We start from the raw sequence: 24715 nt of genomic DNA, 5'->3' as shown, positions 1-24715 counted from the left end.
ACAGGAAGGGTGTCAGTTGATTGGACATGATTTGGAAAGACACACACCTATCTTGCACTAGGGATATTCTGTTTGGGAAACAAGCACACTAACAACTTGCCCCAAGATTCTGTCACGTGTTGCAAATTAGCCTGAAAATGTAATAAATTGCAGAATCTGTTTCAGCCTATTGTTATACAGTTTGCTCAATTCTAAACAAACATGATTTTTTTTTATTATTTTTTATCAGGAACTCATCAGATTAACATACTGCAGAAATTTGGTAATATGGCAATATGATATATAATTCATTGTATTTTCTGAGTAGTTCTTATTGTGTGACACCACGGTAATCCAACCAGCATGTCTCTAAAGTGAAAATGTCAGGTTCAAGACGGCCAGAGGTTCATTCCTCATATACAACTGGACTAGTGTTAGAAAAAAAAACAAAAACAGATCAACATGTGGATCCCATGCCAAACTTTCTGTCATGGCCATGAGCAAAATGGGAGCAGCACAACATAATTTCACAGAATAGGATTCATTGTGCAATAAGTAACTCAAAAAAGGCTGAACAGATTTCCTTCAAACATAGTGGGAATATAACTTGGATGAGTATCTCGAGGTGATTAGATTCTGGAATAGTTTGATCAAAGGTTAAAGATATATATATATATATATATATATATATATATATATATATATATATATATATATATATATATATATATATATATATATATATATATATATAAAACATGGTTAAAAAAAACAAAACACTTTTTTGTATAGCTCAACAACCAAGATGCCTACACTGAACAGATGTGGTTGGAATATTCTTTGGGTATTTATCTGGATGTGATTTTAAATTTTGGAGTAGTTTGGTCGAGGAAAACATGGCCCAAAAACACATTTCTAAAAAAAATGTATTTATTTTGTTATTTTTTTTTTATTTTTGTATATCTCAACAACCAACAAGCCCATATGGACAAACTAAAGCATATATTGATCAGAAAAATGTTTGTAATCGATTGGGACAAACATATGTATATTTACTTATACATTTATATTGTGGCATCCATTTGTTACCTTTCATCTATCTTGTCATGTGATAATGGACACTATTTATTTATTTATTTTCTCTAACTGGTACTTTTTTAAAGATGTCCATATCTTTTGAGTCACACACTTGCACTTATTTTTCACTGGCGCTCCTTCTTTACTGATTAACTGTCACATCATTAAGTGTGCATCAGAAGAGAAGAACACAGGAGGTGTTAATTAGCTCCGCTGAGGCGCATTGATTTGAATGTTTGTTTCATTTGAACCATTTGATAAGGGAACGCGCACTCTTGAGTCATTATTCTGGAATGTTGCACCTGTTGATGTCCCCCCCGCGTATGTCTTCGATCTCTCCGGTGCAGCAAAATAGAGGTGTTGACGTTCCGCGGCTAATGCATGGTGATTCAAAGGTGCACGGGACATTTAAGTTACAGCTCGTCAAGGAAATGTATGAGAGCAGAAAAAAACGTTTACACTAGTGGTGCCAAGTATAATTGGATTTTAATGTGTGGCATCTAAGATCAGCGAGGAAAAATGAATCCCCAAACGCTCCTGGTCTTGACAGACATGACCAATTACGCTCGGTTATTAAGATACAGAACTAAAGGCTCTGTTGACAAGTCATAGTAACAACTTCTTCTTCTTTCGGCTGCTCCCATTAGGGGTCACCACAACAGATCCATCGTTTCCATCTCACCTAGTCCTCTTAGCCCAATTTCTACTGGCACCCTGTTGGGCAACTGTACCAGTGGCGGTTCTTTTTGGAATTCGATTTGGAACTCGATTTGTACTCTTGGGTTGGATGGCCTTCCTGACACAACCCTACTCATTCACCCGGGCTTAGGACCAACACTCACAATGTACTGGCTGTACACCCCATGTGGCTGAGTTAAGTCATAGCAACGACAAACCATGAAAAATTTTAGTTCTCAAATTTATTATTATTTTTTTGCTTTTGTGTGGAAAGGTTTAGTAGCTTTGATCTTTGGGGGAACCAATGGAATACCTGATTACATCACGTGAGAAGCTGAGTGGAGAACTGGACTGTCTGGGTTTGCAATTTTCTCAGATCAAGACTAATATCCAGCTTTCAGTGACTTCCTGTACTCATAAGACGTTTTTGTGTATGTGGTGAAAGTGCTGAACTTGAGGACACATTAACCCTCGGCAGCCCTTGAATTTGCCAGCGTGGCCACATCAGTGGCATTTTTGGACCCTTAGCTTGGCAGTGACATTCGTGTCACTGGGTCCTTACTTTTGGGATTGGGAGACAACTGGGAAGAGTGTATGCAATCATGAAGTCACTGTACATAGACTTGGTGATGCTAATATCTTTGAAGGTCCAAGTCTTTACGATCCTGGTGATTCTTGTTACTGTATGGCTGTGAGACTTGGACACCAATCAGTGACCTAAGGTGACGGTGAGATGTGTTTGGTAGCAGGGCTCCTCAGAGGACTCTTGATAGTATGTCTGGTATTTGTGTATTTATATTTTCAAACTGTTTTTTTTTTCCCAATTTCCCTGAGAGAGTCTTCCCAAGGGATCAATAAAGTTCTGTCTAATCTAACTACTGCTGGAATGACTTTGTGTCAAACAAGCAATTACTTAAGGAGAGTAAACTAGACTTTAAAGCGTTGGGGATGGACTGGTTGTCTGCCTGGATAGTTGCCGTCTGGGAACTGGAGCAGTTCTGTGGCATGGTTGAAGTGGCAGAACATGGCACCAGCACATGGTCCCTGACCCTGAGTCCGTGTACTGTCGCCATCAGAACATTTATACATTGTAAAAACGTATATTATTTACTTAAAATTGCTTCCAGTTCTTTGAAATTATGATCTTGAGGGAATCCTTTTTAGAGATCACACATGTAAAATGCAAATACTGCAATTATCTATTTGTTTAAATTTTAGGTGGTGTACTTCTCTGCGACTTATCCCTACTTAATGCTCTTGATCCTGTTTTTCCGAGGGGTATCTCTTCCCGGGGCTGTTGATGGAATTCTCTTCTATATTACCCCAGACTTCAAGAAGCTCATCAGATCGGAGGTTGCTCGCTCTCAAAACATATATTTGACAGAATTTGTATGATGACACCTCTTAAATACCATGTATGTGCTGTCTTGTAGGTGTGGCTGGATGCAGCAACTCAAATCTTCTTTTCTTATGGACTAGGCCTGGGATCGCTCATTGCATTGGGAAGCTACAACACTTATAACAATGATGTCTACAAGTAAGGAGATACGTTTACATTTCCACTCATGCAATTTATTTAAATTGAGCTGCCTCACACCCCATGACTGCTGGGATAGGCTCCAGCCCCCCATGACCCTTAATTGGAGTAAGTGGTATAGAAAATGGATGGAAGTGTGTGTAGTGAGGTAGGGCAAGTGCTTAGCAGGCTAGCTTCCCAATAAGAAACTCTACCGTTTAAGACCACCCATATCCCATTGTCCTTAAACATCTGGGGATATAGTATGTCAAAGTTGTGCCAAATCATCATGTAGATCCATATCTGTTGTGTTGATGCCGGGCAAAGCAAGAGAAGCTAAAAACAGTTAGCTTACACCCAAAGTCTGCTTAAGTTTTATTAAAGTTTTTTTTTTTTAAATTGCAAGATAAAAAAAATTGCTGAATCATTGCTAAAGACCTTTTAAACTGTTATTCAGAAGACTTTTTAAAATAATTAAACTCATATAAATGTAAGAACTAGTACACATAAGGATTGGAAGAATAGCATAAAAAACCAGCTCAGAAATGGTATATTTTTCTGAACAAATAATCATTTGTAAGGAAGACCACAAATCTCAGATTCTTATATTATCAAATCAAATCATATCAATTTTATTTATATAGCGCCAAATCACAACAAACAGTTGCCCCAAGGTGCTTTATATTGTAAGGCAAGGCCATACAATAATTACGGAAAAACCCCCAACGGTCAAAACGACCCCCTGTGAGCAAGCACTTGGCGACGGTGGGAAGGAAAAACTCCCTTTTAACAGGAAGAAACCTCCAGCAGAACCAGGCTCAGGGAGGGGCAGTCTTCTGCTGGGACTGGTTGGGGCTGAGGAAGAGAACCAGGAAAAAGACATGCTGTGGAGGGGAGCAGAGATCAATCACTAATGATTAAATGCAGAGTGGTGTATACAGAGCAAAAAGAGAAAGAAACATTCAGTGCATCATGGGAACCCCCCAGCAGTCTAAGTCTATAGCAGCATAACTAAGGGATGGTTCAGGGTCACCTGATCCAGCCCTAACTATAAGCTTTAGCAAAAAGGAAAGTTTTAAGCCTAATCTTAAAAGTAGAGAGGGTGTCTGTCTCCCTGATCTGAATTGGGAGCTGGTTCCACAGGAGAGGAGCCTGAAAGCTGAAGGCTCTGCCTCCCATTCTACTCTTACAAACCCTAGGAACTACAAGTAAGCCTGCAGTCTGAGAGCGAAGCGCTCTATTGGGGTGATATGGTACTATGAGGTCCCTAAGATAAGATGGGACCTGATTATTCAAAACCTTATAAGTAAGAAGAAGAATTTTAAATTCTATTCTAGAATTAACAGGAAGCCAATGAAGAGAGGCCAATATGGGTGAGATATGCTCTCTCCTTCTAGTCCCTGTCAGTACTCTAGCTGCAGCATTTTGAATTAACTGAAGGCTTTTCAGGTAACTTTTAGGACAACCTGATAATAATGAATTACAATAGTCCAGCCTAGAGGAAATAAATGCATGAATTAGTTTTTCAGCATCACTCTGAGACAAGACCTTTCTAATTTTAGAGATATTGCGCAAATGCAAAAAAGCAGTCCTACATATTTGTTTAATATGCGCATTGAATGACATATCCTGATCAAAAATGACTCCAAGATTTCTCACAGTATTACTAGAGGTCAGGGTAATGCCATCCAGAGTAAGGATCTGGTTAGACACCATGTTTCTAAGATTTGTGGGGCCAAGTACAATAACTTCAGTTTTATCTGAGTTTAAAAGCAGGAAATTAGAGGTCATCCATGTCTTTGTAAGACAATCCTGCAGTTTAGGTCATTGGTGTGTGTCCTCTGGCTTCATGGATAGATAAAGCTGGGTATCATCTGCGTAACAATGAAAATTTAAGCAATGCTGTCTAATAATACTGCCTAAGGGAAACATGTATAAAGTGAATAAAATTGGTCCTAGCACAGAACCTTGTGGAACTCCATAATTAACCTTAGTCTGTGAAGAAGAAACCTGGGGTTGTTCTTATTTTCTTCAATTAGTGATGAGTAGTAAGATGTCCTAGCTTTACGGAGGGCTTTTTTTATAGAGCAACAGACTCTTTTTCCAGGCTAAGTGAAGATCTTCTAAATTAGTGAGATGCCATTTCCTCTCCTACTTACGGGTTATCTGCTTTAAGCTGCGAGTTTGTGAGTTATACCACGGAGTCAGGCACTTCTGATTTAAGGCTCTCTTTTTCAGAGGAGCTACAGCATCCAAAGTTGTCTTCAATGAGGATGTAAAACTATTGACGAGATACTCTATCTCACTCACAGAGTTTAGGTAGCTACTCTGCCCTGTGTTGGTATATGGCATTGGAGAACATAAAGAAGGAATCATATCCTTAAACCTAGTTACAGCGCTTTCTGAAAGACTTCTAGTGTAATGAAACTTATTCCCCACTGCTGGGTAGTCCATCAGAGTAAATGTAAATGTTATTAAGAAATGATCAGACAGAAGGGAGTTTTCAGGGAATACTGTTAAGTCTTCAATTTCCATACCATAACTCAGAACAAGATCTAAGATATGATTAAAGTGGTGGGTGGACTCATTTACATTTTGAGCAAAGCCAATAGAGTCTAATAACAGATTAAATGCAGTGTTGAGGCTGTCATTCTCAGCATCTGTGTGGATGTTAAAATCGCCCACTATAATTATCTTATCTGAGCTAAGCACTAAGTCAGACAAAAGGTCTGAAAATTCACAGAGAAACTCACAGTAACGACCAGGTGGACGATAGATAACAAATAAAACTGGTTTTTGGGACTTCCAATTTGGATGGACAAGACTAAGAGTCAAGCTTTCAAATGAATTAAAGCTCTGTCTGGGTTTTGGATTAATTAATAGGCTGGAATGGAAGATTGCTGCTAATCCTCCGCCTCGGCCCGTGCTATGAGCGTTCTGACAGTTAGTGTGACTCGGGGGTGTTGACTCATTTAAACTAACATATTCATCCTGCTGTAACCAGGTTTCTGTAAGGCAGAATAAATCAATATGTTGATCAATTATTATATCACTTGCTAACAGGGACTTAGAAGAGAGAGACCTAATGTTTAATAGACCACATTTAACTGTTTTAGTCTGTGGTGCAGTTGAAGGTGCTATATTATTTTTTCTTTTTAAATTTTTTTGCTTAAATAGATTTTTGCTGGTTATTGGTGGTCTGGGAGCAGGCACCGTCTCTACGGGGATGGGGTAATGAGGGGATGGCAGGGGGAGAGAAGCTGCAGAGAGGTGTGTAAGACTACAACTCTGCTTCCTGGTCCCAACCCTGGATAGTCACGGTTTGGAGGATTTAAGAAAATTGGCCAGATTTCTAGAAATGAGAGCTGCTCCATCCAAAGTGGGATGGATGCCGTCTCTCCTAACAAGACCAGGTTTTCCCCAGAAGCTTTGCCAATTATCTATGAAGCCCACCTCATTTTTTGGACAGCACTCAGACAGCCAGCAATTCAAGGAGAACATGCGGCTAAACATGTCACTCCCGGTCTGATTGGGGAGGGGGCCAGAGAAAACTACAGAGTCCGACATTGTTTTTGCAAAGTTACACACCGATTCAATGTTAATTTTAGTGACCTCCGATTGGCGTAACCGGGTGTCATTACTGCCGACGTGAATTACAATCTTACCAAATTTACGCTTAGCCTTAGCCAGCAGTTTCAAATTTCCTTCAATGTCGCTTGCTCTGGCCCCCGGAAGACAATTGACTATGGTTGCTGGTGTCGCTAACTTCACATTTCTCAAAACAGAGTCGCCAATAACCAGAGTTTGATCCTCGGTGGGTGTGTCGCTGAGTGGGGAAAAATGGTTAGAAATATGAACGGGTTGGCGATGTACACGGGGCTTCTGTTTAGGGCTACGCTTCCTCCTCACAGTCACCCAGTCGGCCTGCTTTTCCGGCTGCTCGAGATCTGCTGGAAGGGAACTAACGGCGGCTAGGCTACCTTGGTCCGCACCAACTACAGGGGCCTGGCTAGCTGTAGAATTTTCCACGGTGCGGAGTCGAGTCTCCAATTCGCCCAGCCTGGCCTCCAAAGCTACGAATAAGCTACACTTATTACAAGTACCGTTACTGCTAAAGGAGGCCGAGGAATAACTAAACATTTCACATCCAGAGCAGAAAAGTGCGGGAGAGACAGGAGAAGCCGCCATGCTAAACCGGCTAAGGGCTAGTAGCTGCGCTAAGCTAGCGGATTCCTAAAAACACACAAAGTGAATAATGTGTAAATAATTTAGAGGTGATTCAGCAGACGGAGTGCTTTAGTTAAGGCACATGAAGATTACACTGGGAAACAAATCGTTATCTAGATCAATCTAACTGCACAGATTAAACAGCTAACAGATACAGCAAAACACCGCTGTGCTCCGGAACAGGAAGTGATACAATACCGCAGTGAGAGCCAACCACCAGTAGAGGCAAGCCCATTATCAAGACATTATCTCCACAATATTCTTTCAGTGCTTTCACTATTCCGTTAAGGCTGAGTTCTTAAGAGTTGATGATTACTTGTTCATTGTACGTTACAGGCTCTTGGCTGAGCTAGCTACATGATAGCTAGCTAAACTCATTTGGAGAATATTTGAAGCAATCAAGCTCAACAGTGTGGTTCTGGAAGTAAAAATACCCATTCATACTCACAGGGATATAGATTATGGGCTAAAATATTATAACTATTCCAATGGTTGTCCTTCTGGAAGGTTCTCCTCTCCATAGAATGCTGGAACTCTGACAGAATGACCATCGGGTTCTTGGTCACCTCCCTGACTAAGGGCCTTATCCCCTGATCTCTCAGGTTAGACGGGTGGCCAGCTCTAGGAAGAGTGCTGGTGGATCCAAACTTCTCATTTACAAATGCTGGAGGCCACTGTGCCCATTGAGAATGTCAAAGCAGCAGAAATGTTCCTGTACCCTTCCCCAGATTTGTGCCTCCAGACAATTCCTTTGACTTCCTGCTTGGTTTGTGCTCTGACATACACTGTCAACTGAAGGACATTATATATAGACAGGTGTGTGTTTTTCCAAATCATGTCCAAACACTGAATTTACCCCAAGTGGACTCCAGTTAAGCTGTAGAAACATTTCAAGGATGATCAGTGGAAACAGGATGCACCTGAGCTTAATTTTGATCTTCATGGCAAAGGTTGTGAATACTTACGTATATATGAGTTTTTTTGTTTGCAATTTTTAATAAAATTGCAAAATTCTCCATTTTTTTTCACATTGTCATTATAGGGTATTATGTGTAGAATTTTGAGGAAAAAAATAATTTAATCCATTTTAGAGTAAAGCTGTATCATAACAAAATGTGAAAAAGGTGTAGCACTGAACCCAGGACCATCAAGTGTTTCGGGTCTTATCGCCAGCCACACTCCTCCATACGAGGCAGCTCGGGGTGATCAGGACCTGCCTTGTTTCCAGGTAGCTCACTTCACCACTCATCACCCGTCTTAATCCAGAACCAACAGGAAGCTTTTTCAGCTGCTTCCAGGATGTTCTTGATGGCTCTTCACCGCTGCAGTCCACAGATACGTACAACCCCTGGCAAAAATTATGGAATCACCGGCCTCGGAGGATGTTCATTCAGTTGTTTAATTTTGTAGAAAAAAAGCAGATCACAGACATGACACAAAACTAAAGTCATTTCAAATGGCAACTTTCTGGCTTTAAGAAACACTATAAGAAATCAAGAAAAAAAGATTGTGACAATCAGTAACGGTTACTTTTTTAGACCAAGCAGAGGAAAAAAATATGGACTCACTCAATTCTGAGGAATAAATTATGGAATCACCCTGTAAATTTTCATCCCCAAAACTAACACCTGCATCAAATCACATCTGCTGGTTGACATTAACCCTATGTCATGAAATTGACCCTATGTGTCTTTTTGCAAGGAATGTTTTCACAGTTTTTGCTCTATGATTTCATCATCCTTAAACATCAGAAAAGTGTCCAAAATATCAACGTAAACTTGTGCATTTATTGATGATGTAATGACAGCCATCTCCCCAGTGCCTTTACCTGACATGCAGCCCCATATCAGTAATGACTGTGGAAATTTACATGTTGTCTTCAGGCAGTCATCTTTATAAATCTCATTGGAACGGCACCAAACAAAAGTTCCAGCATCATCACCTTGCCCAATGCAGATTCGAGATTCATCACTGAATATGACTTTCATCCAGTCATCCACAGTCCACGATTGCTTTTCTTTAGCCCATTGTAACCTTGTTTTTTTCTGTTTAGGTGTTAATGATGGCTTTCGTTTAGCTTTTCTGTATGTAAATCCCATTTCCTTTAGGCGGTTTCTTACAGTTCGGTCACAGACGTTGACTCCAGTTTCCTCCCATTCGTTCCTCATTTGTTTTGTTCTGCATTTTCGATTTTTGAGACATATTGCTTTAAGTTTTCTGTCTTGGCGCTTTGATGTCTTCCTTGGTCTACCAGTATGTTTGCCTTTAACAACCTTCCCATGTTGTTTGTATTTGGTCCAGAGTTTAGACACAGCTGACTGTGAACAACCAACATCTTTTGCAACATTGTGTGATTATTTACCCTCTTTTAAGAGTTTGATAATCCTCTCCTTTGTTTCAATTGACATCTCTCGTGTTGGAGCCATGATTCATGTCAGTCCACTTGGTGCAACAGCTCTCCAAGGTGTGATCACTCCTTTTTAGATGCAGACTAACAAGCAGATGTGATTTGATGCAGGTGTTAGTTTTGGGGATGAAAATTTACAGGGTGATTCCATAATTTATTCCTCAGAATTGAGTGAGTCCATATTTTTTTCCTCTGCTTGGTCTAAAAAAGTAACAGTTACTGACTGCCACAATCTTTTTTTCTTGATTTCTTATAGTGTTTCTTAAAGCCAGAAAGTTGCCATTTGAAATGACTTTAGTTTTGTGTCATGTCTGTGATCTGCTTTTTTTCTACAAAATTAAACAACTGAATGAACATCCTCCGAGGCCGGTGATTCCATAATTTTTGCCAGGGGTTGTATAAAGGTCACAGGACCACGTGTAGAGAATGCCCTGCAAAGCCCCTGCAGCACACTTCAGTAGGTTTGCAGTGACCCTTCCACTCCTCTCTCTGACACTGTGCTACCAGAGAGGCATACATGTCTCTTTTCCTCTATTGTGCCCCTTCCATCCTCCAGCAACACCACCTGCTTGGTTGCCTCGGACATCATGACCATATATGGCCTAAGAGGGGTAGCTGTGATGGTGTCCAGCAACTTCAGCTGCCTGCCAAGATCAACCAGGAGTTGCTCAGCCCACCCGTGCCTACATCTAGGCCTGATAACTAGGCACACGCACAACATAAATACACAAAACTACTATATACTATTATTACACTATGAAAATGAAAAGGATTAGAAGAAGACTGAGAAAAAGACTGAGAAGGTTGGAAGTCGTTTGCTATCGATTGTCGGATTTGCAATGCATTATGGGAGGACTTGTTCCTTTTGTTTGGATATTCGGAAACATTCGGAAACAACAGGGTGGACACATATAGTGCATCGGATAACTGAAACAATCCTGCAAATGGTGATACAAGCAAATTTGGAACAAATGCACATTAGACATTACTCTTTTGAAATAACCGATTGGCCACCTGAATTTTCCATAGACAGCCAGGTAGGGGTCAACTGAAGAATTACACAGGGGTCAAAATTAAAAGATGCTCTAATCATATTGAAAACTACACCACATTATTTGTGTGAGCATAACAATTCCAAAAAGGTATAGTTTGGACTATCTATGACTGAATGTTCTGGAGTTATGAGGTAAAAACGGCAAGAATTGTGACAAATGTCAGTTTCAGTTTGTACAGGGGTCAAAAATTAAAGTTGCTCCAATTTTGGTAAAAAGTGATGCAAATTATTGCTTGAGCTAATAGGATGAATAAATGGAATAGTTTTGACTGTGTTGAATGTTTGGTCTCCAAAGTAAAGGTCATACAAGGTCGACGTCCATTGGATCCATGTGACATATGTTACCCTGTAACATGATAACTAAGCATGACAGATAGTGCAAACTATTCCTTTTGCAAATGCTATTAACTCAACCAATAATTTACATAATTGTTTTTTTTTTTACCAAAATTGGAGCAGCTTTAACTTTTGACCCCTGTACGACCTAAAACTGACCTTTGTCACTATTCTTGCTGTTTTTACCTCATAACACCATAACATTCAGTCACAGATAGTCCAAACTATACCTTTATGATCAGACAAATAATGTGGTATAGTTTTCAACATGATTGGAGCATTTTAAAAGTTTGACCCCCTCTGTAATTCTTCAATCGATCCCTACATGGCTGCATATTGAAAATTCAGGCTAATTAGTTATTTCAAAAGAGTAATGTCTAAGGAATATTTGTGCCAAATGTGATGCTTGTATCACCATTTGCAGGATTCCGCTTTAAATATTCTCTTATCTGTTGCACTAATAACGAACAGAGCTATTCAGAGTTATGTGCAATATTGTCGAACATCTTCAAATGTCTTAAAAACGTTTTTTACTGTACGGTACTCTTGCATAATTACAGAGTTTTAGGGCCACAATGAATTTCTTTTTTTTTTGGACTTCGAGAAAAAAGTTGTAGTATTACGAGAATAAAGTAGCAGTATTACGAGGGGATAAAGTCGCAGTATTATATTATGATTTTATTCTCGTAAAATTACGACTTTCTCGAAGTCTAAAAAAAAATTCTATGTGGCCCTAAAACGCCGTCATACATAATCATTTCCTTTGGGATAAATAAAGTTGATCTTATTCTTAATTATCATTTATGATAATGATGCATTGTTTTATCACCAAAAAAATTTGTCTTTACTATTAATTTCCTTTGGGATAAATAAAGTTGATCTTATTCTTAATTATCATTTATGATCATGATGCACTGTTTTATCACCAAAAAAAAAAAAATAGTCTTTACTATTAATTTCCTTTGGGATAAATAAAGTTGATCTTATTCTTAATTATCATTTATGATCATGATGCATTGTTTTAGCACCAAAAAAATTAGTCTTTACTATTAATTTCCTTTGGGATAAAGTTGATCTTATTCTTAATTATCATTTATGATCATGATGCATTGTTTTAGCACCAAAAAAATTAGTCTTTACTATTAATTTCCTTTGGGATAAATAAAGTTGATCTTATTCTTAATTATCATTTATGATCATGATGCATTGTTTTATCATCAAAAAATTAGTCTTTACTATTAATTTCCTTTGGGATAAATAAAGTTGATCTTATTCTTAATTATCATTTATGATCATGATGCATTGTTTTATCATCAAAAAATTAGTCTTTACTATTAATTTCCTTTGGGATAAATAAAGTTGATCTTATTCTTAATTATCATTTATGATCATGATGCATTGTTTTATCACCAAAAAATTAGTCTTTACTATTAATTTCCTTTGGGATAAATAAAGTTGATCTTATTCTTAATTATCATTTATGATCATGATGCATTGTTTTATCACCAAAAAATTAGTCTTTACTATTAATTTCCTTTGGGATAAATAAAGTTGATCTTATTCTTAATTATCATTTATGATCATGATGCATTGTTTTATCACCAAAAAATTAGTCTTTACTATTAATTTCCTTTGGGATAAATAAAGCTGATCTTATTCTTAATTATCATTTATGATCATGATGCATTGTTTTATCACCAAAAAATTAGCCTTTACTATTAATTTCCTTTGGGATAAATAAAGCTGATCTTATTCTTAATTATCATTTATGATCATGATGCATTGTTTTATCACCAAAAAATTAGTCTTTACTATTAATTTCCTTTGGGATAAATAAAGTTGATCTTATTCTTAATTATCATTTATGATCATGATGCATTGTTTTATCATCAAAAAATTAGCCTTTACTATTAATTTCCTTTGGGATAAATAAAGCTGATCTTATTCTTAATTATCATTTATGATCATGATGCATTGTTTTATCACCAAAAAATTAGTCTTTACTATTAATTTCCTTTGGGATAAATAAAGTTGATCTTATTCTTAATTATCATTTATGATCATGATGCATTGTTTTATCACCAAAAAAAAAAAAAAAAATTAGCCTTTACTATTAATTTCCTTTGGGATAAATAAAGCTGATCTTATTCTTAATTATCATTTATGATCATGATGCATTGTTTTATCACCAAAAAATTAGTCTTTACTATTAATTTCCTTTGGGATAAATAAAGTTGATCTTATTCTTAATTATCATTTATGATCATGATGCATTGTTTTATCATCAAAAAATCAGCCTTTACTATTAATTTCCTTTGGGATAAATAAAGCTGATCTTATTCTTAATTATCATTTATGATCATGATGCACTGTTTTATCATCAAAACATTAGCCTTTACTATTAATTTCCTTTGGGATAAATAAAGTTGATCTTATTCTTAATTATCATTTATGATCATGATGCATTGTTTTATCATCAAAAAATTAGCCTTTACTATTAATTTCCTTTGGGATAAATAAAGTTGATCTTATTCTTAATTATCATTTATGATCATGATGCATTGTTTTATCACCAAAAAAATAGTCTTTACTATTAATTTCCTTTGGGATAAATAAAGTTGATCTTATTCTTAATTATCATTTATGATAATGATGCATTGTTTTATCACCAAAAAAAATTAGTCTTTACTATTAATTTCCTTTGGGATAAATAAAGTTGATCTTATTCTTAATTATCATTTATGATCATGATGCACTGTTTTATCACCAAAAAAAAATTAGTCTTTACTATTAATTTCCTTTGGGATAAATAAAGTTGATCTTATTCTTAATTATCATTTATGATCATGATGGATTGTTTTATCACCAAAAAATTAGTCTTTACTATTAAAGTTTGTAAATCTACAATTATTCTACATGAAATTCATGCATTTAATAATGCAAAGGACAAACGTACATGCTTTCATGATAATTTGTGTACATCGACACTAAAGTGGTACTAATTGTCTCAGAAAAGAGGGTTTCACTGACTTTCTGGGAATAAATGTTCATCTGCATCGTCTCTCTTCAGGGACTCCATCATCGTGTGCTGCATCAACTCCTGCACCAGCATGTTTGCAGGATTTGTCATTTTTTCTGTCATAGGCTTCATGTCCTACATCACTAAGAAACCCGTCCACGAACTGGCAGCATCAGGTACGGTACTGTAACACATCAGCATTCACCTGTGCGCTGTTTGCTGATGTTTCTTCCATCTGGATCTCATTATGAACCTTTCATCATCGTTATCTCAGCCGGAATAATTGGTATTGAGGTAATGAAACAAATCAACTCTTATCTTCCAAAACAATCTGTTTTTCAGGTTTCACAAACACAAAGCGTCAATTTACACGGGGAGTTTTTTATTTAAATAAATTGATTAATATCTGGTTGTGCCTGTCTGATGGTAACAAAGTAACAAAACAAGTTTAAGGAATTTAAATGACGTGTTATTACCTCCGCAAACAAAGTTAGACGGAGGTTATGTTTTTGGCCCTGTTTGTTTGTCTGTCTTTGAACAACCTGTAACCCACAATTTTTCATGTATCATGAAATATTTTTTTACAGAGGATTCATATCCTAATAGGCAAGAACTGATTCCATTTTCAAGGTCATAGGTCAAAGTCAGGAAAAACCTTGTAAAATTGGACAAATTCCCATCCTTTAATATTGAACAAATTTTCAAAAATTCATAACTGTCAAAAAATATCTAATTTCTTTCATATTTGAGAGCATTGTGTACAATTGGTATCCTTTATTGACTGATGAACTTTAATCTGGATCTGATCCAGATTACAGATTTTGTGCTCATTTAAATTTAACATTGAAATTCTCATTTAATGTATATTTTACATTGTATCTTCATCAAACGTGCCCCAATCACTCCCATATTTGAAAGTGAGGTGCAGACTGGCACTCACTATGACCTGGCAAACCTTGATCCAGATTTGATCCAGATTGTGGATTTTATGGTCTTTTGAATTTAACATTGAAAAGCCCATTTAATGTATATTTTACATTGTATCTTCATCAAACGTGCCCCAATCACTCCCATATTTGAAAGTGAGGTGCTGACTGGCACTCACTATCACCTGGCAAACGTTGATCCAGATTTGATCCAGATTGTGGATTTTATGGTCTTTTGAATTTAACATTGAAAAGCCCATTTAATGTATATTTTACATTGTATCTTCATCAAACGTGCCCCAATCACTCCCATATTTGAAAGTGAGGTGCAGACTGGCACTCACTATGACCTGGCAAACCTTGATCCAGATTTGATCCAGATTGTGGATTTTATGGTCTTTTGAATTTAACATTGAAAAGCCCATTTAATGTATATTTTACATTGTATCTTCATCAAACGTGCCCCAATCACTCCCATATTTGAAAGTGAGGTGCAGACTGGCACTCACTATGACCTGGCAAACCTTGATCCAGATTTGATCCAGATTGTGGATTTTATGGTCTTTTGAATTTAACATTGAAAAGCCCATTTAATGTATATTTTACATTGTATCTTCATCAAACGTGCCCCAATCACTCCCATATTTGAAAGTGAGGTGCTGACTGGCACTCACTATCACCTGGCAAACGTTGATCCAGATTTGATCCAGATTGTGGATTTTATGGTCTTTTGAATTTAACATTGAAAAGCCCATTTAATGTATATTTTACATTGTATCTTCATCAAACGTGCCCCAATCACTCCCATATTTGAAAGTGAGGTGCAGACTGGCACTCACTATGACCTGGCAAACCTTGATCCAGATTTGATCCAGATTGTGGATTTTATGGTCTTTTGAATTTAACATTGAAAAGCCCATTTAATGTATATTTTACATTGTTTCTTAATCAAACGTGCCCCAATCACTCCCATATTTGAAAGTGAGGTGCAGACTGGCACTCACTATCACCTGGCAAAGTTTGATCCAGATTGTGGATTTTATGGTCTTTTGAATTTAATATTGAAAAGCCCATTAGGTGTACATTTTGCATTATATCTCAAACAAAAGTGCCTCAATCACTCATCATTTGTGACATTAAGGTGCAAACTGACACTCTCAGTGACTAGACTAAGTTTGATCTGTATTGGAGATTTAGCAGATATTTGTTTTTAACACTGAAAAGCCCTTTTGATCTATATTTTGTATTATATTTTATCTTATGAAAAGCCACTTCTAACAGGACTTTGACCTTGAAAATTCTTTCCAAGGTAAAAATTTGTGGAATTGGAAACTAGTGTTGGTGGAGGTTTGCACTCTGAGTGCAGTGCTCCAGTTCCTTATTTGTCTGACGTAGTTTAACATAATTTACCGATTGGAAATACTTCACGTAGTGAGCCCTGGAACATTTTCAGATCTCAGGTTGGGTTGTTGTGGTCCTGCATTTGGAAATGGCTGGTGTAATGTATGAATTTCATAATTCTTATGTGGTTTTGTTTCTTCTGGTTGATCTTTAGGTCCTGGTTTAGCATTTTTAGCCTATCCTGAAGCAGTCACCCAGTTGCCCATGTCTTCACTGTGGGCTGTCCTCTTCTTCTCCATGCTCCTGATGTTGGGCCTCGACAGTCAGGCATGAGTTGAAAACATACTTATCTGTACCTGCTGCTTTGACGTTAGCGATTGTTCTGTATTGTATTTGAATGTATGTGTACCATAGATCCATTCTCTGTACATCAATCATCTGAGGTGATTCTGCACTGTCAAACCACCTATCAGAAACTCTAAAATGGTGAAAAAGAGAGAGGACAAATTGTCAACCCCAGCCCACAGGAGCTTCTATTCGAGGGCTATGAGGAATTTAGCAAGATGGATTGCAGCAAAAACTGTTTAAATCGTTTAGTATACAACCCCTGGCAAAAATTATGGAATCACCGGCCTCGGAGGATGTTCATTCAGTTGTTTAATTTTGTAGAAAAAAAGCAGATCACAGACATGACACAAAACTAAAGTCATTTCAAATGGCAACTTTCTGGCTTTAAGAAACACTATAAGAAATCAAGAAAAAAAGATTGTGGCAGTCAGTAACGGTTACTTTTTTAGACCAAGCAGAGGAAAAAAATATGGAATCACTCAATTCTGAGGAAAAAATTATGGAATCACCCTGTAAATTTTCATCCCCAAAATTAACACCTGCATCATATCAGATCTGCTCGTTAGTCTGCATCTAAAAAGGAGTGAACACACCTTGGAGAGCTGTTGCACCAAGTGGACTGACATGAATCATGGCTCCAACACGAGAGATGTCAATTGAAACAAAGGAGAGGATTATCAAACTCTTAAAAGAGAGTAAATCATCACGCAATGTTGCAAAAGATGTTGGTTGTTCACAGTCAGCTGTGTCTAAACTCTGGACCAAATACAAACAACATGGGAAGGTTGTTAAAGGCAAACATACTGGTAGACCAAGGAAGACATCAAAGCGTCAAGACAGAAAACTTAAAGCAATATGTCTCAAAAATCGAAAAATGTACAACAAAACAAATGAGGAACGAATGGGAGGAAACTGGAGTCAACGTCTGTGACCGAACTGTAAGAAACCGCCTAAAGGAAATGGGATTTACATACAGAAAAGCTAAACGAAAGCCATCATTAACACCTAAACAGAAAAAAACAAGGTTACAATGGGCTAAGGAAAAGCAATTGTGGACTGTGGATGACTGGATGAAAGTCATATTCAGTGATGAATCTCGAATCTGCATTGGGCAAGGTGATGATGCTGGAACTTTGTTTGGTGCCTTTCCAATGAGATTTATAAAGATGACTGCCTGAAGAGAACATGTACATTTCCACAGTCATTGATGATATGGGGCTGCATGTCAGGTAAAGGCACTGGGGAGATGGCTGTCATTACATCATCAATAAATGCACAAGTTTATGTTGATATTTTGGACAATTGAAAGGATGTTTGGGGATGATGAAATCATTTTTCAAGATGATAATGCATCTTGCCATAGAGCAAAAACTGCAAAAACATTCCTTGCAAAAAGACACATAGGGTCAATGTCATGGCACAGGGTCAATGTCAACGAGCAGATCTGATTTGATGCAGGTGTTAGTTTGGGGGATGAAAATTTACAGGGTGATTCCATAATTTTTTCCTCAGAATTGAGTGATTCCATATTTTTTTCCTCTGCTTGGTCTAAAAAAGTAACCGTTACTGACTGCCACAATCTTTTTTTCTTGATTTCTTATAGTGTTTCTTAAAGCCAGAAAGTTGCCATTTGAAATGACTTTAGTTTTATGTCATGTCTGTGATCTGCTTTTTTTCTACAAAATTAAACAACTGAATGAACATCCTCCGAGGCCGGTGATTCCATAATTTTTTGCCAGGGGTTGTAGTAGAAACGTCAGCCAGAAAAAACTAAATGAAATAAAAAAACTGAGAAAGACATCTACCTATAAAGCAAGATGTGTGTGTCTCGCATATCTTTCTGACTGTTTGTCAGATCGGCCTCAGCTTTCGTATATGGTTTGCACACGGCACAATGATGTGCATCTTTTATTATGAAAATTTTAGGTATTAATTTCCAAAACCTTTATTTTGAAGTCATCATCATCATCATCATTGTTATTGGCACAAGGCGAATGTTCTCATGCACCAACTTCAGCAAAGATCGTTGACAAAGATGAGTCACTCTGTGCCTTAAACAGATGCGTATCTCTAATGCGTTTACGGGGAGAGATGGAAGAAATAATTAAAGAAATAAATAATACACCAATAGTCGGAGAGAGATGCGAGTCACAGACACACAGACGCTTCTTGCTTTATTATCACAAGGCGGAATGTTCTCACGCGCCATCTTCGAAAAAGATCGGTCGACAAAGAGGAGTCACTCTCTGTCTTAAACAGATGCGTATCTCGAACATGTTCACGGGAGAGATGAAATAAATAAATAAATAAATAATACACAAACAGTCTGAGAGATATGTGAGTCACAGACACACAGATGCTTCTTGCTTTATTATCACAAGGCGGAACGTTCATGTTGGAGAAAGATCGTCGACAAAGAGGAGTCACTCTCTGCCTTAAACAGATGCGTATCTGTGACGCATTCACGGGAGAGAGACGACAGAAATAAATAATACAGAAACAGTCAGAGAGATATGCGAGACACAGACGCTTCTTGCTTTATTATCACAAGGCGGAATGTTCTCATGCGACATCTTTGACAAAGATCGTCAACAAAGCTCCCATTTTTCTATAGGAATACATACTTCCTACTGGCACTGCACTAGTGAGACCAAAGCCCAATTTACGCTGCTCCATATCTGCCACTCCGTAGACATTGCAAACCTGTCTGTGACTGATGCATTAACTACACCATTTCCAGATCCTCACTTTTCCGATTTCACGATCAATGACTTTGATGACCATAGACATCGTGGATAGTAGGCCAGTCTTCATGAAAAACGTTGCTTTCCATACTGTTGCGACACCCACCAACGTGTTAACCTCAACGGAGAACTTCGAAAGGTTCACAACTGCGTCGAAGCGATTGTGTGGCCGCAGAGTTCCGGTAGTAGTAGAAGCATAAAAAGGCCTTAAGAGGTTCAGAGAAATAAAAACTTCTCATTTAATCATTAATATTCATAGCAAGTAGCAACACACCAAGGACCTGGGAACTGGTTTAAGTAAAATGAAGAAATATTAAAATGAATAAAACACGTATAATATGATATAAATGATAAGCTTTCCACTATTCTGCACTTTAAATGCTTGACGTAATGCCGGTATAAAAATTGCAAGTGGTCCTTCCTGTAAGACTGACACAACTATGGCTGGAAGAATGTCCTGAAATTGTGTCCTTTGTCCATTCTTTTTGGCATTGAATAAACCTACTCCAGCATATGTTTGACCATAACTGATATGCTGATGTAAGAACCGGTCAAACAACTGTTTTGAAGAACCGAGAAATCCAGGATCGAGCAAAACCGTCATCAATTTAACCCAGGTGTTGTTAAGATGTTCAGTCTTTACTTTTATCTTTTACTAAATCTTAACAGGAAATATATATTAACATCATAAAACATACCTTAAGGTTTATTCTTTTTGTTCTATTTCATGATTGTTTTACATCATTGTTGCGATACATTATATCATTATACAAAAAATCTGACCATTTTTTTATTTATTTTTTATTAATTGTAGTGTTATTTTATTGAAATTACTAATATATTTCAAAGCTGTTATTATTTATTAGCGCTGCAGGCAAGGGCGTAGGTTTGGTCTCAGCTTTGGTAGGGACAATACCCCCCCCGGCCCCCCACCATCACCCCCTAACCCACTCATACCATTAGACACACAAGTACAGCATAATACATAACATATGACGACATAATGCTGAATAATTTAACACTGTATTTACATTATTAAGTGTGTAGGCAAACAAACAAATAGCTTAAATAACAAAATTGCACCCAAAATCACTAATCTATTCTATAGGCCTACACCTGAGAGAACAAGACAACAAAAAAATACTTGTGGAGCTAACAAAAAAAAAAAAAAAGTTTTTGCATCCAAGATGTATAATCTATTCTCTTCATCAATAATGCAGTTGTAGGTATCTGGCAACCTAATTTGCAAAAAAAAAAAAAAAAAGATTTCCAATGATATATATGGTGTATTACGGTAAACGTAAGCCTGTGATGTTATAACGCAAAGGAAAAACACGGAAGTTTCACACACTGAAAAAAAACAAAACAAAAAAAAAACTAGTGCGCCGCTGATTCTCATTACCGTAAGTTCTCATATAAGCCCTCACTCTGAAAAATTTGACAGCAAGCCAAGAACCCGTTCTTTCCAACAGTGCGTTCGGTGACTTTTGAAACAAGGGAAAGTATGAAAAAGAGCGCAAAAGTGACAGAAAAGTACAGAGACAGACAGCAAACATAAATGTAGTAATTTTTGAGGAAAAGGCAGGATGTTAGTGTCATTTGTGAAGATGTGTTTGTGTGGGTGTGCAGTTTATTTTAAGCGTGGTGCACAGCATTGTTCGCAAGCCCTCCCCCCCGCCCTTCTTGTTTTTCTGCACCGGAGCAGTGTTGCCAGATATGAAATATGAAACTATCGTACCAAAACCTCAAAATGATCGTATTTTGGGAGAAATTATCGTACACAAACAAAACGCATACAACGTAGCTATTTTAGCGTTTTTTTTTTTTTAATTTACAAAGAATTTTATGTCACATTTTTAAACAGTAATTATAGTAATGGGGAAACTATGGCACAAAAACAACGCAAATGCACAAGCAAATGCACTACCAGACTAGAAAGATTTTTTTTTTCTGTGAAGGGACACAAACGTGTTAATTACCAGACTAGAAAGAGTCGAATTCAACCTCGAGGTCGCTGTTGTCATCCGATGCCATGGACACTTGTGCAGATTTTGTTGAACACAGAAAAAATGTTGACACCTCCATAAGGAACTTGAACTTTTTTTTATTTTTCTTGTATATCTCTTTGCTCTTGTGTTTTGTTCGTTTGTTATTGCATTTGTTGAAATAAAGTTTCGAAAAAAAAGATGGTTGGGGAATCTTCCTGTCACTGCACAGATTGGATGGAACTCATTACTCTGTATGAGAGGGGGCGGGCTTTCAAATGACGGTCGCCGAAAGCCAGCAGCAGCCCTGTGTGTGGTGTGTCTTTGATGCCGACTGAGTGCAGCGCCTGCAAAATGATTCTTGGGTGTCAGAGAGAGATGCGTGTTTGGGCAACCAACTGAAATTATCGTACATATTGGATTTTTTCCCATTATTGATCGTACATCGTACAGAGGGCACAACTATCGTACAAATACGATAATTATCGTACATCTGGCAACACTGCACCGGAGCCACCCATCCTCTGCGCTCCGGGACCTCCCACTTTACAAATGAAGCACTGCCTGCCACGAGATGCGCTTTGTTTACGTCCATGTGAGAAGAACGTGAGCCAATGAAATTGCAACATGGGTAACCCTGTCACTCTGGCACGTCGAAAACACAAAATATGACGACTAAAATTATAGTATCGAGTTCGCAAAAAAATAGTGAATGATTTTGTTATATAAACAAAAATGCTAAATATTGGTAGGGACTATTTTGCCATCCCAAAATATTGGTTGTGACTTGTCCCTATGGTCCATATGCAAACCTATGCCCCTGGCTGCAGGAGCAATAGAAACGCGCTTGTGTGTATGTGTATGTGCACACTTCTATCTGTTGGCTTTTATCACAGACAGACAGAAGATATTTGTAATAAAATTTCATATGACCACCATCAAATGCCAAATCAAAGTGGACTGACCTACTGATTTATGGGACAAATCAGAGTGGACTCAAATGTCGTTCAGGACAGATACTTTAGTAATAATAATAATTGTCATGATCTGGACTTTTTGTATCATGTTTTGTGCTGTTTAATTTCGCTTAGTCCTATTTTGGATCGTGTTTCAGTGTGTGACTTGTCTTGTTGGGTTTTTTATGCTTGGGGTTTGTCTTTCCCTATCTCTCTTGTCTGGCTCGCTTTGTGCTTGGTGGTGGGTGGTGCACAATTTTTGGGCCACACCCTGTTCTGGAGCTTTCCACACACCTCTTTCTAATCTGTAGCTCATCACCAGGGTGTATATAAGCTTCACTGGTTGTATGAGGTCCCCGCCAGATTGTTGTGCTTTATGCCATCGCTTCCAGCGCTGTTCTCTTGTTTTTCTAGTCCTGCCACGCTGTGTTTTTTGACCACCTGCCTGTTTTTTGACCACGCCTTATCACCTGATGTTGCTGATTTTGGACTGCCTTTTTGTGTACCAGACCCTGCTTAACCAAACAGTAAACAATCTTAAAATCCAGAGATGTGTTGTTGAGTCCAGCATTTGTGTCCAGACGTCTCTGTACACTACTCCTGATAATAACAAGACTAATAATAATAATAATAATAATAACAGTAACAACAACAAAACAACAATAATATAATATAACTAGCATGGTGCCTGTGGGGATCCCTGGGCTCTAGTTTGGGTAGTGTTCATAAAATAGGTAGCTGACATTTTTCCATGGTGGTAATAAATTGCACAAAGTTTCTATAATGAGTTGGAATGGCGTGTGAGTCCAGAATGTTTTTAGAACCTTAGACCTCAACAGTTTATAGAGGGGAAAAACTCAACCCTTTTATTTCCTGTTAATTACATTTTTTAATGTTAATTTACTGTCTTAATGTATTTAAAAATTGTTTAGGTTCTTGTTATCATATACACAATATTGTTGTTCTTACTTTATTGTATTATTACTGTCAAGGATTTGGTTGGCGTGGCACAGAAGGTGGTTGAACACATATGCAGACTCACAACACTGAGGTATGCGTAAAAGGCTTTATCTCAAAAAATTAGGCTGGAGTACGGCACACAGGAAGGTAGTCAGAGAAGCGGCGGTACAGGCAGGGGTCAAGCAGAGGCATGGTCAAAAAACAAACAAGTTCCAAAAACCAGCAAACTAAGTACAAGGGCTGAGGCAGGTGCGGGGTCAAAATGAAACCCAGTCAAACACAGCAAGACAAGACAAAGGCTAGAATGTGGATTAGAAATCACAACTAACTGGTGGGGAAGTGGTGAAACTCAAAAGGGTTAAATGGGGAAAGAGGTGATGAGGGGAACAAGACACAGGTGTGGACGAACAATCTAGAAGGGGGTGTGGCAAACAAAAGGTAGAAAACACACCCATACCAAACCCTGAACACCAGACAAGAGAGTGCAGTGACACAAAAAGCAAAGTGAACAGGACCCAACTAAAAGATGAACCTAAAGCCACAGTGATCTACATAAAATACCAAAACCAACAGTGAACAAAACCCAAGACCTAATAAATAAGAAATAAAATAAAGACCCAACACCAAAGACTTAAACCAGGAAACAAATACAAGAACTGAAAAAGGGTCAACAAGAAAATAAATGCTAAGACAAAATTTGATCAGAACTCACATGCGACAAAAGTAAAAAAAAAAAAGAAAAAAAAAGAAATATAAAATTCAAAATAAGACAGAAGAAAAGCAAACAGGAGATAAAACTAATGATAATACAATGGCAGGACTGGAACTTGACACATAACTAAAGTATGACGAACGGGAAATAACTGATAAACAGAAAATAAAACCATTGACTGAAGTATTACCAAAGAAAAGAGATAAACAGAACCACAAAATGATGAGACTTAAACAAATGACTAAAATATAATGACCAGATAAAAAACAATAGGGGACAAAACATGACTGGACCAGACTGGGGCTGAAACATGACACTTACTTCTATTTTGTCATTTGGAAATAAGTGTTTTCTCTTTCTTGTACCATCTATGTATTTCTAACATATTTACAATTATATTATATTATTTACAATTCTGTATGTATATATTACATTGAACTAAATAAATCA

At 37.5% G+C, this 24715-nt stretch overlaps 1 protein-coding gene across 1 annotated transcript in view; it reads left to right on the top strand.

Annotated features, from left to right (window-relative positions):
* The window catches only part of LOC117504495 (sodium- and chloride-dependent GABA transporter 1-like), a 63465-nt gene that overhangs the window by 22201 nt on the left and 16549 nt on the right, over positions 1 to 24715 (top strand). Inside the window, exons 5-8 of the mRNA XM_034163954.1 lie at positions 2953 to 3087; positions 3168 to 3271; positions 14345 to 14469; positions 16775 to 16887. Of these exons, the coding sequence (XP_034019845.1) occupies positions 2953 to 3087; positions 3168 to 3271; positions 14345 to 14469; positions 16775 to 16887 (477 nt within the window). The remainder of the gene's footprint in view (positions 1 to 2952; positions 3088 to 3167; positions 3272 to 14344; positions 14470 to 16774; positions 16888 to 24715) is intronic.

This window comes from Thalassophryne amazonica, chromosome 22 (genome assembly GCF_902500255.1).
Source record: "Thalassophryne amazonica chromosome 22, fThaAma1.1, whole genome shotgun sequence".
NCBI lineage: Eukaryota > Metazoa > Chordata > Actinopteri > Batrachoidiformes > Batrachoididae > Thalassophryne > Thalassophryne amazonica.
Note: the sequence above shows the minus strand (reverse complement) of the source record. Positions and strands in the feature narration are given on the sequence as shown.